At 49.0% G+C, this 12816-nt stretch overlaps 1 protein-coding gene across 4 annotated transcripts in view; it reads left to right on the top strand.

Annotated features, from left to right (window-relative positions):
* Positions 1-1288: 1288 nt before the first annotated feature.
* The window catches only part of ANKRD26 (ankyrin repeat domain containing 26), a 915250-nt gene continuing 903722 nt past the window's right edge, over positions 1289-12816 (top strand). For 2 of the 4 annotated variants that reach the window (XM_069627947.1, XM_069627948.1), the window contains exon 1: positions 1289-1789. In XM_069627947.1, coding sequence (XP_069484048.1) covers positions 1584-1789 — 206 coding nt within the window. In that variant the 5' untranslated portion in view covers positions 1289-1583. The remainder of the gene's footprint in view (positions 1790-12816) is intronic. The other 2 variants (XM_069627949.1, XM_069627950.1) reach the window with 2 other exon arrangements.

The following is a 12816-nucleotide window of genomic DNA, read 5'->3' as shown; positions in this document are numbered from 1 at the left end:
CATAGAAGTCATTCATAAGGGAACTAACCACGTCCACACCAGCAACGGAAGACGGTGGAACCTGGAAAGAGTGGCCGTGTAGCGCAAAAGAACGTCCAACACCTACCCCTCCATGGAAGCAGGTGATGACCAGGAACAATGGGTTTCGGCAAGCGACCTCCAACAACCAGAAACAAAAGCTTCAGGAGAAAAGAATCCAAGAGAACATGCCTACACAAGCCGCATGTCCCAGAGAACCACACTGGAAGGCAACCCTAGAGGATCGCACGCCACTCGAAACAACCCGCACAACCACCCAATACCCAAGCGCCATCACCACTAGAACAGGCCCCCAAAGGGACAAAAGAAAGCCATCCAGATTCACTGACTTCGTCATGGACTAGCAACCATCTTTTCCCACGAAAAGTGGTATGTGGGGGCCTCCCCTCGCGAGATCACGGCCCGTAATCTCGTGAGCGTGAAGCGCACGAAGAGTGCTTCCTGGTAGAGCTCCGCGGGAAGCAGAGGAATGCAGACCAGCCCCCAGACGCTCCTCCTGCATAGACGCTCAGCCATACATGCCAACCCTCCCGATTTGGGGGGGGGACTCCCAATTATTTCAGCAAAAAAAGTGCTATTTTATAGTTTCTCCCTTCTAAAATATTGTTATCCCCAATTCAATCCAATGGTAAAATTCACTTCTCCCGATTTCGGTTATGAAATCTCCCTCCCAGTGGTGGCAAAATGTTGGCATGTATGCTCAGCTACAATTCGGCCTTCCAGACCCAGGCAAAGCAACAGAGCTCCTGGGTGCTCTTGCTGCTGCAAGGTGTCAACTCAGTTGGCATCCAGCTTGCAGTGAAGTCAACTGTATGAACTGTGAGTACCCTACAGAGAGGACAGACACTCCCCTTGCCAGGACTCAAATGGCCCCTCAAGTGTTCCTGTATATAAGGTGTCCAAAAAAAAACCCATCTAAATTATAACAGTGCCCTGTCGTTTGTCCAGGCCACCACACATTGCTTTCACCAAAGCCAAACCGGTTGACTTCCTTTGGCAATGCTTGTTGTAAACTGGCAACTTAGTCGTCCAGAGCGCGAGACCCCGTGGCCGCCCGGGCTACACTGAACGCTCCTGAGATCACAACACCACAGAGCCCCGAGACCGCTGTCTCCAGCACTGGAATAATAAGCAACGCCGCTCCCTGATTGGCTGGTAGAGGCCTCTGACCTCACAATCGGCTTGGCGTGCGGCGGGGGGGGACGGGCCTGGCGCTGGCACCACCCATGCGCGCGGCAGCTCGAAAAATGAAGTGCGAAGCGCCTGCCAAAACGTAGCGTCTGCGGCGCATGCGCGATATGCGCGCCCTCAGCAGCCGGGATTCCGTTGCCGGCGCGTCAGCCTCTCTCAGAGGCGCCTGTGCTCGCTCAGCGGCCCGGAACTGGCCCTTGCCTGCTCGGCTCCGCCTCGGTCTCGGAGGCCGTTCTGCGCCCGCGGAGGAAGCTGTCCGGAAGCGTCGGGAGTGGGTCAGAGTCGCCATGCCCGGCCGTTGCCCCGCCGGGCTTTAGGTTTCCCTCGGGGGGCGCCGCCTCGCCGCCGCCGCGATGAAGAAGATCTTCAGCTTCACCAAGAGGAAGCGGGGCGCTTCGCCCAGCGCCTCCGAGACCGGCAGCCTGACCTCGGCCGGCGGCTACGAGCTGCGCGACCGTGACCTGGGCAAGATGCACCGCGCCGCCTACACCGGGGACCTGGCCAAGCTGCGGCAGCTCTGCAAGAAGAGCGACCCCAACCAGCTGGACAAGGAGCAGAGGTAGCGAGGCTGGGGGTGACCCGGGGGAGAGGGGCGCGGAGGGGGGCACTGGCAGGAGAGTGGGCAGGGGAGATGGGCACTGGCAGGAGGATGGGCACTGGCAGGAGAGTGGGCAGGGGTGATGGGCACTGGCAGGAGAGTGGGCAGGGGTGATGGGCACTGGCAGGAGAGTGGGCAGGGGTGATGTGCACTGGCAGGAGGGTGGGCAGGGGTGATGTGCACTGGCAGGGGAGATGGGCACTGGCAGGAGGGTGGGCAGGGGAGATGGGCACTGGCAGGAGAGTGGGCAGGGGTGATGGGCACTGGCAGGAGAGTGGGCAGGGGAGATGGGCACTGGCAGGAGGATGGGCACTGGCAGGAGAGTGGGCAGGGGTGATGTGCACTGGCAGGAGAGTGGGCAGGGGTGATGGGCACTGGCAGGAGAGTGGGCAGGGGAGATGGGCACTGGCAGGAGAGTGGGCAGGGGAGATGGGCACTGGCAGGAGAGTGGGCAGGGGAGATGGGCACTGGCAGGAGAATGGGCAGGGGTGATGGGCACTGGCAGGAGAGTGGGCAGGGGTGATGGGCACTGGCAGGAGAGTGGGCAGGGGAGATGGGCACTGGCAGGAGAGTGGGCAGGGGAGATGGGCACTGGCAGGAGAGTGGGCAGGGGTGATGGGCACTGGCAGGGGAGATGTGCACTGGCAGGAGGCTGAGCAGGAGAGATATGCACTGGCAGGAGAGCTATACATTGACAGGAGAGTGAGCAGGGGAGATGTGCACTGGCAGGAGGGGCAGCAGGGGATATGTGCACTGGCAGGAGGGGCAGCAGGGGATATGGGCCCTGGCAGGAGGGCGAGCAAGGGAGATGGGCCCTGGCAGGAGGGCGAGCAGGGGAGATGGGCCCTGGCAGGAGGGCGAGCAGGGGAGATGGGCACTGGCTGGAGAGCGGGCAGGGGAGATGGGCACTGGCGGGAGAGTGGGCAGGGGAGATGGGCACTGGCGGGAGAGTGGGCAGGGGAGATGGGCACTGGCAGGGGAGATGTGCACTGGCAGGAGGGTGAGCAGGGGAGATGTGCACTGGCAGGAGAGATATGCAATGACAGGAGAGTGAGCAGGGTAGATGTACACTGGCCGAGAGTTAGCAGGGGGATATGCAATGGCAGGGGAGATGTGCAATGGCAGGAGAGTGAGCACGTGAGATGTGCAATGACAGGAGAGTGAGCACGTGAGATGGGCAATGACAGGAGGGTGCGCAGGGAAGATGGACACTGGCAGGAGGGTGCGCAGGGGAGATATGCAACGACAGGAGGGTGCGCAGGGGAGATATGCAACGACAGGAGGGTGCGCAGGGGAGATATGCAATGACAGGAGGGTGAGCAGGGGGGATATGCAATGACAGGAGGCTGAGCAGGAGAGATGTGCAATGACTGGAGATTGTGGAGAGGGCAAGTGGCACTTGCAGGGGAGATGGGCAATGACAGGGTAGTGAGCAGGCGATGGGACACTGACAGGAGAGTGAGCAGAGGGAAAGGGGCAATAGCATGAGGGTGAAATGGGAAATGGGCAATGACAGGAGAGGGAGCAGGTGAAGGGGGGCACTGGCAGGACGAGTGAGCGCCCCCGCTGGAGAGTGATGGGGAGTGTGGTACACATTGGTGTGCTACCAGGGGCAGAGGAGCACTTACAAGAGAGTGGTCAGGGGGAGATGGCCACTGAAAGAAGAGCAGGGATGAGTGACACTGTCTGGAGAGGGACAAGTGGGTGAGTGCCACTGTCCGGTGAGTGATGAGGGGGAGAGTGGCCAGGGGATGGCCGGGGTCGGGGGAAGCATGGCGACACTGCCATGAGAGTGATAGGCCGGAAGGGGCACTGAACGAGAGTGACCAGGTCACAAGGACAATTGCAGATTACTATTTTTAAGAATTAGATTGAATTTATGGCCATCCAACAATCTTCTAGCCAGACGCGGCATCATACCGAAAGAACATAACTTTTGTTGCTTCTGTAATAAAAAAGCTCAAAAAGAGACTATCCAGTTTAATCATAATACTAAGAAACATCTTGTGAGTTCAAAGGTCTCCATTCTTAATTATATTTAAGAACCCCTTCTAAATGCAGTTTTAACATGCCAAAGGAAAATTGATTTTTTTTTACTGCTGCTGTTTTATCAAAATCAGATGTTTTAGAACTAATATGGTTCTATAATCTAATTAAACATTGTACTGCAATTTAAATGTTTTTACAAAAATGCACAGATCATTTTTTTTAAATATAAATGTATTGTATCATGTTGAATGTATTGCATCGAGTGTATAATGTTATATGTGTAATTAATTTTCCCTTTGGAAAGGGTGACGCCTGTTCAGCCAAATCAAATAAAAATTGCAGGTTACTGCTGAGGGGACGGATCTGTGAGAAAGAGCACTGACAAGACCTCTGCCCGGGAGTGATTACCCAGCAGGGTGAGGGAGACGGTCTGTCTGGTTGTGGTTGTGCTGTGTATGTGGGCTCACGGCAGAACAGGCCTGTCGACCATGGGGCATGGTTGGTGATGACAGCCCTGACCCCCACGCGGGCCTGGGTGGCTGGCCGGTCGTGGATTCAGAAGACTGGGTCGCTGTCCTGGTTCCGGTGCTGAATTGTTGTGGCTGGAGAGGCCGGCTTGCTCGGCGATCTGTGTGCACCATTTACGTGACCCTTTTGGGCCCAGATTCTTTGCAGACCTGGTCAGCGCTTTATAAGGGCATCATCTGTTATTTCGTGTCACTTTACGCATTTCCGCAAATATAGGTCTGAATCGCAACATTATATGTAATTAGGTTTTAAAGGTCTTGCGTAAAATGTATCCCGAGGTTCTTTCCCCTTGTAAAATTCTTCCTAGTACTGCTAATGCTTTTTCAACAGAGAGACAGACTGACGTTGGAAAGTAGAAATTGTTGGCTAATCGAAGGTCTCCATATAGGGTGGACTTGCACATCATCTGGAAATGTTTTGGGGGGGGCATGCTGTCCAGCTGTCCCTGTGAGAGATGGCTAATATTATGCTGGGTGGCATTTGTAAAGCGAATTGTTGTTTATTCACTCTTCCTTTTGCTGCAATGTGATATGCCCAAGGCCAGTTTTCAAGATGGGTTGGGGCCCTTAGGCAGGCTTTCTACCTTACGTGCAATTTTAAAATCTCAATGTTGTTGCGCCTGGACCCAGAGTTTGGTCGGTGTTTCACCATCTTCCAAAATACCGTGAGGAGATTTGATTGTATGGGGTTGGTGCTTGGGAGGTCACAAGGACATGTAGCACCTTCCATGAGACCGGAGTGTAGGTAAATGTGTGTTAACTCGAGGTGACCTGGGCGGCTGACGTCTGTGCACCCAGGTACCGAGTGTCCCTGTGTATCTTAAGGTGGTCTGGTTTGCATCGTCCCGACCTTCAGCATCTGATTTGACATTCTTTCTTTTTGGTTCTCGTGGTGATATGTTCGCATGTCTTGGGATTGATTTCATGTATGCAATTGTGATTAAGAAATATGTTTCTGAAGCTGTCGGTGGTCTGAGATTCCTCCAATCTCACCTGGGCCTGCTTCTTTTGTGTCATGTCTAGTTTGCCTCCTTCTGTGGTGTTCACCTTACCCAAACGGGCAATCGGTTGGGGAGTGATATACTGTTGTGTTTTGTTGGGTAGAGGGGTTATTGCAGCAGGGATGTTGGAGGTTTATGTGGATCTGAAGCATTGTTGGCTGTCCAGCTTCTCTACAGCTAATTATGCGAAAAGCGTTGTTTATATGGTCTTGTGGTTTGAATTTCAATATCGCTCTTTCTCAAGTGTTGTGGCTCCTAAGTGTTTTTTTTTTGTGAGACGTCCGATTCACCATCTTCCCTGATGGTCATACTTTGAATACACTTAAGCTGGTAATTAACTTGTGAAACAAGGATTCATTCTCAATCTAATGTTCAAGAGAGGTGTTTCGATTATTTTTTGATTGCTGTGGTTAGGGATGGGATGATCCATGGTATGCCCACCCCCCACACAACTGTGTATTGTTTGCACAGGGAATGAATAACCAAATCATCTTGGCCAATAGGTGTATTTAGTCATATTTTGCGAACCGATGAGTAAACTTAGCTGCTGCATAAGTCACACTACTAATAAAGCAGAAGTAGTAGACAACCCTGCATGCTATTTCCATATCATAGAGTTTAGTGGGAAGGAGTGTAGATGCAGACATATCTGGGCCGCTCTTTAAGACAAAACTTTCCCGACATCCAGCACCATGGATTTCCTCCTTTGATGTGGAGGAAGACTATGCCCTCCCCGACAACCACCCCCCGCCCCCCAGTGGATAATGTTGCAGGGTGGCTGTATTTTCTATGACCTTTAATCCAATAGGTGGGTTAGCGTGTGTGTTTCGTAGTGGCTGCTGGTATGCTGTAGTTGGTGCTTTTTGGTAGAGTTCCTGTCGCAGCATCTTAAAGGATTTCATGCTACATTTATTGTATCGTTAGTCTCAGCACACAAACTGGGTCCGTACTGCAGGTTGGTTATCACAGATGGGCTTGGATCCGAAGCAGAGAGGATGATGGACAGAGATGTTGGATGGCGTTCACTGATTCCTCTTATTCTTTGGTATCTACACTGACTGTACCATATTCTTCATCTCGTAGATTAACTGTGTAGGGCTTGTCTCAAGGGGGGCTTCATTTTGGCAAGGAAGCAGCCTTTCGAACATCCTTTTTAAGCCATTTGATGATTTTTTGAATGCCCCTACTGTTTGTTAGAAATTTTCATTTTCCGGATCGTAATCTGCTTGCAGCAATTACTTTGTAATGCCATTTTTAAAATATCAGTAATCTTTCAAAAAGTTATTTTTTAAAAACAGTCTACTGATAACCCCACTTCCTGCATCCAGGGTATAATGTCCAAATTATACCTAGAATCCTCTTGTTTAAACCAAAAAGGAGGGATGCTCCCTCCACCCACGGTAGGCGAGGTGGGGGGGTGTAAGCACTGTGACGATGAACAGTAGGAAGATTACTGGTAGATTAAGGCCCAATCCTACCCAGTGCTCCAGATAAGCTTTTGAAGTGGGTGTATTTTACTCCCTTATTTTTTATTTGGGGGTAAAATTTTAAATCTATTTCCCAATGGGAGTATTTTATAAACGAGTACAAATGTTTTAACAGGAAAACTGACATGTTTTTGTGATAATTATTTCTTTGCACCTAGTTATTCATGTACGTTAAAAGATACATGTTTACTTCTTCCGATCGGACAGTAATAATAGTAATTCGTTGCTCCTGTTCTACATGCAGCCCTGGTCCAAACATACCCATAGAGCTGTTTGGGTCCTCCCTATTTTTCCTTTTTTGGCAGTATTTGCCTATTTTTTTGGGAGTAAAAGTGATCAATACACCCCTTATCTGCAAAACAAAGGGGGTTATGAGAGTCTCTCTACCAGCACGAACACAGCCCATTGACCTGTTCTTGGGTGGATGGCCCCTGGGAGAGTCTCAACCAAGTCTTTAGCTCACTGTCCCTTTCACAGATAAGAAATATCCCTGCATATCAGTCTTTGTCCTTCCCAAGGGCAGTCCAGCACCGAAATGCTAAGCAATTCTCCTTTGAACAAGAGTACCAACAACAACCCCATACACGTGTTTCAGCCTTGTTGGGCATCATCAGTGAGGTGGAGCTGTGCCTCTCTGATAACAGTGAGCAAGGGGTCCACGTCTGGATTCCCCTGGTAACTTAGGGTGAGACCCAAAGTTACTAAATATGCAAAACAAAGGGTGTTCTGGGAGTCTCTCTACCAGTAGGGCTGATTTTACCCCCATGTCTCTCTGGCTGTAAAGATAGTAGCTGACATGGTAACACCGCCCCCCCCCCCCCCTCCTTTCTCTTCTCCACACAGAACAGTGTCTTTTGCCAAACCCTGTGAGTCTATATTTCCCTGAATCATCTATTCAGGGAAGAGCCGGTTGGAGGGCTCATTTCCACAATAGTGATTTGTTGGACCTAGCAGATGAAGCGATCATAGGGCATAAAGGTAGCACAGTAGCCCAAGTGACTGCCTTGCATATTTCCTGCAATGCCACACCTATGGTTTTTGCAGAGGAGGCAGCCATACACCTTGTGGGCATGTAAGCCACCATGGAGCAGAACCTCCACCATAGCGTATGCTAGCTAGCAAGATGGTGTACTCCAACCGTCTGCTAATCGAAGACACCATGTGACCTTTACCTGAAGACCCAAGAGTCCAAAATAAGCTGTTAGAAGTAGGGCAGGAAGCGGTCATTTCTAGGTAAATCAGAAGTGTCCTAACAGTCTGAGAAATCTGCAACCCCCACCCCCTTTGCATTACATTGGCAGGGATGGTAGTCAGACAATACATTGCTCTAGGACATGTGGAAAGAGATGAAAATCTTGTCATGGAGTGGTTGCAGCAATGACTCTGGGGCTAAGACCCAAGAAAGGAGGCCCAAAGGAGAGCACCCATTTCCCCATTCTCAGTGCTAAAGTCGTTCTCACGAGGAATACTACTTTTGTGGTGAGAAACTTGGTGCTTGAGATGGGCAGAGAAATGCTCTAATGAGAGTTAGGGTTGGAGAGCTCTGAGCACTGAGGGTGGGCTCACATCGGAATCCGGGATATGAGCGTAGAATGGGAATTGGCAAGGCTCTTAAGCCAATTACAGATAAGGGTATAAAGCACCCTCTTTCCCCCTCACTCAAGGTTCTAGGCAGCGCAGCTGGGTACCCCGCAGCTTGAAAGCGCAGACAAGTAACCTGGGGGGGCAAGGAGGGCGCAGGTGTAGGGGTACATGCTGCAGACACATGGTCTGCCCCATACTCCTGCCCTCTCCCTCAGATACAAAGACACTCGAAGGATTGGATGGGGCACTAGCAAGGTACGAAAGCACATTAACATGTGCAGCACCTACAAGAGAGATCTAAGTGGCAGGAAATAACAGCTGGTGACCTGCGATGGTCACCATGAGGCACTAACTGCCGTCGGCGCAAGCCGGACGGGAGCAGGGAAAGCCGCCCCCACACACATGCAGTGCCTACGGCCATTCTGTTAGAATATAAGGGGCTGTCTGAGCAGCAAACAGCACAAACCTGGGTGCTCTGTATGGAGCACCACAAGTAATCTGCGTATGCTGATCACTTTTCTTTTTGAAGTATTTAGTATTTATTTATTTGTATAGCTCGTCAAGACCCTGAGGCAACTGAGCGCTTTTCTTACATGTTGTAAGGTACACAGGTTACAGATAGAAATGTGCAAGAAGGCACATTTTTACAATAATGTACCTAGGATACAAAAAGTGAAGCATAGAATATACAGAATATGCAAATGCAGAGATATGTACATTAATGACCTAACAGATGGTGGATATATAGTTATGGTCCCGGTCATGGAGCCAAGCTTTAACCTTGTTCCGGAATATCATGGACAAAGGTTCTGCTCTGATGGTTAGTGGCAGTACGTTCCATTTTTTAGCAGCAAGGACTGGGAAACTAACTCCGCCCTCTCGCTGTTGGTTGAAGTGTGGTATGATGATACAGTGGGTTTGAGCTGTTCTGCTGGGTCGTAGTGAGGTATGACATATAAACATGTCACATAGGTATAATGGTGCCTGATTATATAAGCACTTGTGTGTTAGTGAAAGTGTTTTGAGTTTGATTCTTTGTTTGACATTAAGCCAGTTTGACATTCAGCCAGTTAAAGTTTTGTCTCATTGTGGATATATGTTGTTTCCTTGGGATGTTGAAGGCAGCTCTAACTGCATTATTCTGCAAGACTTGCAATTTGTTTATGTTCTGTTGGGATGTTCCAAAATAAAGAGCATTACAATAGTCTAACTTAGATAGCACTAAGGCTCTAGCTACTGATATATGTAGATATATGAAGTATTGCCTACTTCATCACTATGAACTTCACCTTGCTCCAGTGTTTTCCCAACAGCGTTTGATCCGTGCATTGCAAGTGCCACCTGCACAAAACACTGTCACAGTTTTATTATTTGGCACCCTCCAGCCAGGGACACCTTCCCCGACAACTTCCCCGACAACGAATGTGGCGTACAATAAAGCACTTTTTATTTTTAATAAACCACAGATTCTTTTTTTGAGTAGGTCTCTAGCCCGTCTCGCACAACACCCTGTGTCACAGTGGACTAGGAACCAGGCCGGTGTGTATCAATAAGAGATTAATTTATTATTTAATGAAAAAGGAAAATAGTAACACACAGCAGCCACCACAATTGTGGCAACTCAAATGCAATATCCTATCTAGAGCGACCAAGTGGAAATGGGCTGTTGCCCTCGCTTTTTTTGTTTTAATGACAAAACGGGAAAATACCATCAGGTTGAAAGTGATAGCGCCACAGTTATAGCACTCCCCCCGCCCCCCTGCAACACTCGCCCCTAAACATCAATTAAACTTGATTCCTTTGAATGGAATGCAGTGGCAAGGACTAGGAATAGAGAGAGAAAATCGGATTTGGGGTAAAGCTCACCACCACCAGATGGGAAGCCAGCAAAGAAAGTGAAAACCCTTTTTTGGAGCAAAATGGCAGAATGGGATTTTGATTCTTACAACTGCTAGGGGACAGAGTAGAAGCAAATTCGGATTGCTTGTACTTAGGAGATGGAAAGTTTTGAGAATACTAATCAGCACAGAAGGGCAAAATAGAAATTAAATGGGGCGGCAAATCGGTTTTGGGAGAAAGCAAATGCAAAAAGGAAAATACAGTGGCAAATGGAAATTCGTTTACACTGGGTTTACAATAACAGGCAGCTCAGCGACAGGGTTTAGCTCACAATAGGAAAATCGGTTTTCAATGACGAGGACAGAGGCACACAACAGACATCTAGGCAAAAGGGATTGCTCACAATGGAACAACGGTTTGGGTTTTAATAGGACAGATGCAACTAGGAATTTGTTGGGTAATGCACACAATACACGGACAAATTCGGTTTTTAGTTACAACGAACTCTAATTCTTATGAGGCAACACTTAATGACTATAATAATTAAATACTACACCAGGGACAAAATGGTTGATTTCGAATAGCAGCGATCTTCCACTGTGAATTTAAAATGGGGAAATTAATTGCTTTACTTTACGCAGACAACTGAGAGGATTTTTTAAGGAGATATGCTAACATACACAGGCTAATAATAGATTCTTCTATGGTAACGTGACTGAATTACACTGGCAATTTGGGGTTTTCAATGGGGGAAATATTGGATGCAATGCTATAAATATGAATGGCTTATGCAATTTACAGCTGGGGTATATACTACTTACAAAGAAAGCCGTGGTTTGGGAGGATTCAGGACAGCCAGCTGGATCTTAGGACACTCTGGACAGCTAGGGCAAGGGGTCTGGTCACTGCACTCTCAAAGATGGTCAGGGTCAGCCGCCTTCTCTCCATCCTCCTTCTCTTGGCTCCCCGGATTTTGGTGTCTGTCTTTTGACCTAGTACAGCCCCCTATCCCCCCTTATATAGCACAAATTACATCACTAACTTTACAATCTAGGTGGAGTACCCTGTAATTATCCCTGCCGCCAGAATTGGACAGTTTCTCTCTGCCTCTCTGCCCCCAGTCATGATTGGTTCAAGGGAAGAGAGCACCATCTGCCTTTTTGCATTTATTACAATTCTTTGTTCTTATGACTACTTTTTGGCAAAAACCAAGTTTATTTCTCATAACTTCATACTTAAACTAGCCCCAGCCATATGAAATAGATATGCGGTTTCAGTTACTCATAGCGAATTGAAATCATATGAAATGGCATTTATAACCCGCCTATACACAAGTGTTTCAAGGCGCGACGAGGCAAGGGAGGGGAAACAAAGGGAGGACGGACACGATCCTACTAGGCCAGGTGTCACTCAGATCCCCCATGTGCGTGGGAAGGGGGCAGGGACAATGCAGTACATGGCAACATGATAACAATAGTAAGTAACTGCCAGCAAGTGGCAAGTGCATGGATAAGTGCGGACAACAGGTGTCACGAGCTGGGAGGGGGACTGTAGGGATAGAGAAACAGTCCCCAAGAGCGGGGGTTGCCAGGAGGGCAGTGCAGGTGTGAGACGCTGGCGTGGGAGGACCTGGACCCGAGGTCAGAGGGTGTCCAGGTAGCCAGTGCAGTTCCAGTTACAGCTAGGAGGTCAGCAGAGGAGAGGAGGAGAAAAGGCAGAAGCAAAGAGAAAGGTTTTGAGGTGCTTTCAGAACCAGAGATGGTTCTCCTCAAGTTTGAGGGAGGCAGGGAGGCTGTTCCACAGGCAGGCACCAGCCGAGGAAAGAGATCTACCACCAACTTGTTGCTTGGAGAAGCGACTAACCCTGAGGGAGTTGGAGGCGGATGAGCGAAGAGCTTGAGAAGGAAGATATTTAGGAAGAGAGTGTTGCAGGTATAGAGGCCCCAGATCCCAGAAGGCCTTGTGGACAATGCAGAGGGTTTTGAACTTAATCCTTGCGGACCCTGGGTGCCAGTGAAGAGCTTTCAGTCCTGGAGAGATTCAATCCTTGGGCTTGAAGTCTTGCATTAGATAAGTCGATCACCAATTCCGTACAAGGTAGCATGGCCCTTTGGCACATTTTTGTCATTTTCCTAAAATGCATAACAGTTATGACTCTGCAAATGATCCAGCATGTTCCTAATTTAATCTTTCATCTTTTCATCAACTGTTATATTTGTCACCTGTTCAGATCAGCCAGAAACTAGTCTTAACTGGCCATTTCAGTCCCAAAAGTCCTAGGTGAATGCAATTAGTCTCTTTAAAACCGCCTGGCAATTACGTGAAAAAATTGCATTAAATGGAATTGAGTATTTTTCTGAATACTAAGAAAATGCCTAAAATGAAATCAGTCTTTTAATTTCACTTGGGAGTGTCTTGTTCCACCTGGGGGAGGGCCGCTTTATCCCCCCACAGCTGCTTGTCTCCCTGGGCTCAGCCTGTAACCAGTGTTTTTTATAAGTCTCTTTGAAGTGGTGTGGGTTCTTAGGAAGGGGGTGCAACAAGGAGCTTGCAGCTCCTGG

The sequence above is a fragment of the Ambystoma mexicanum genome, chromosome 12, assembly GCF_040938575.1.
Source record: "Ambystoma mexicanum isolate Mex_15411 chromosome 12, UKY_AmexF1_1, whole genome shotgun sequence".
NCBI lineage: Eukaryota > Metazoa > Chordata > Amphibia > Caudata > Ambystomatidae > Ambystoma > Ambystoma mexicanum.
The sequence above is the reverse complement of the archived record's forward strand: the minus strand, read 5'-3'. Positions and strand labels throughout refer to the sequence as shown.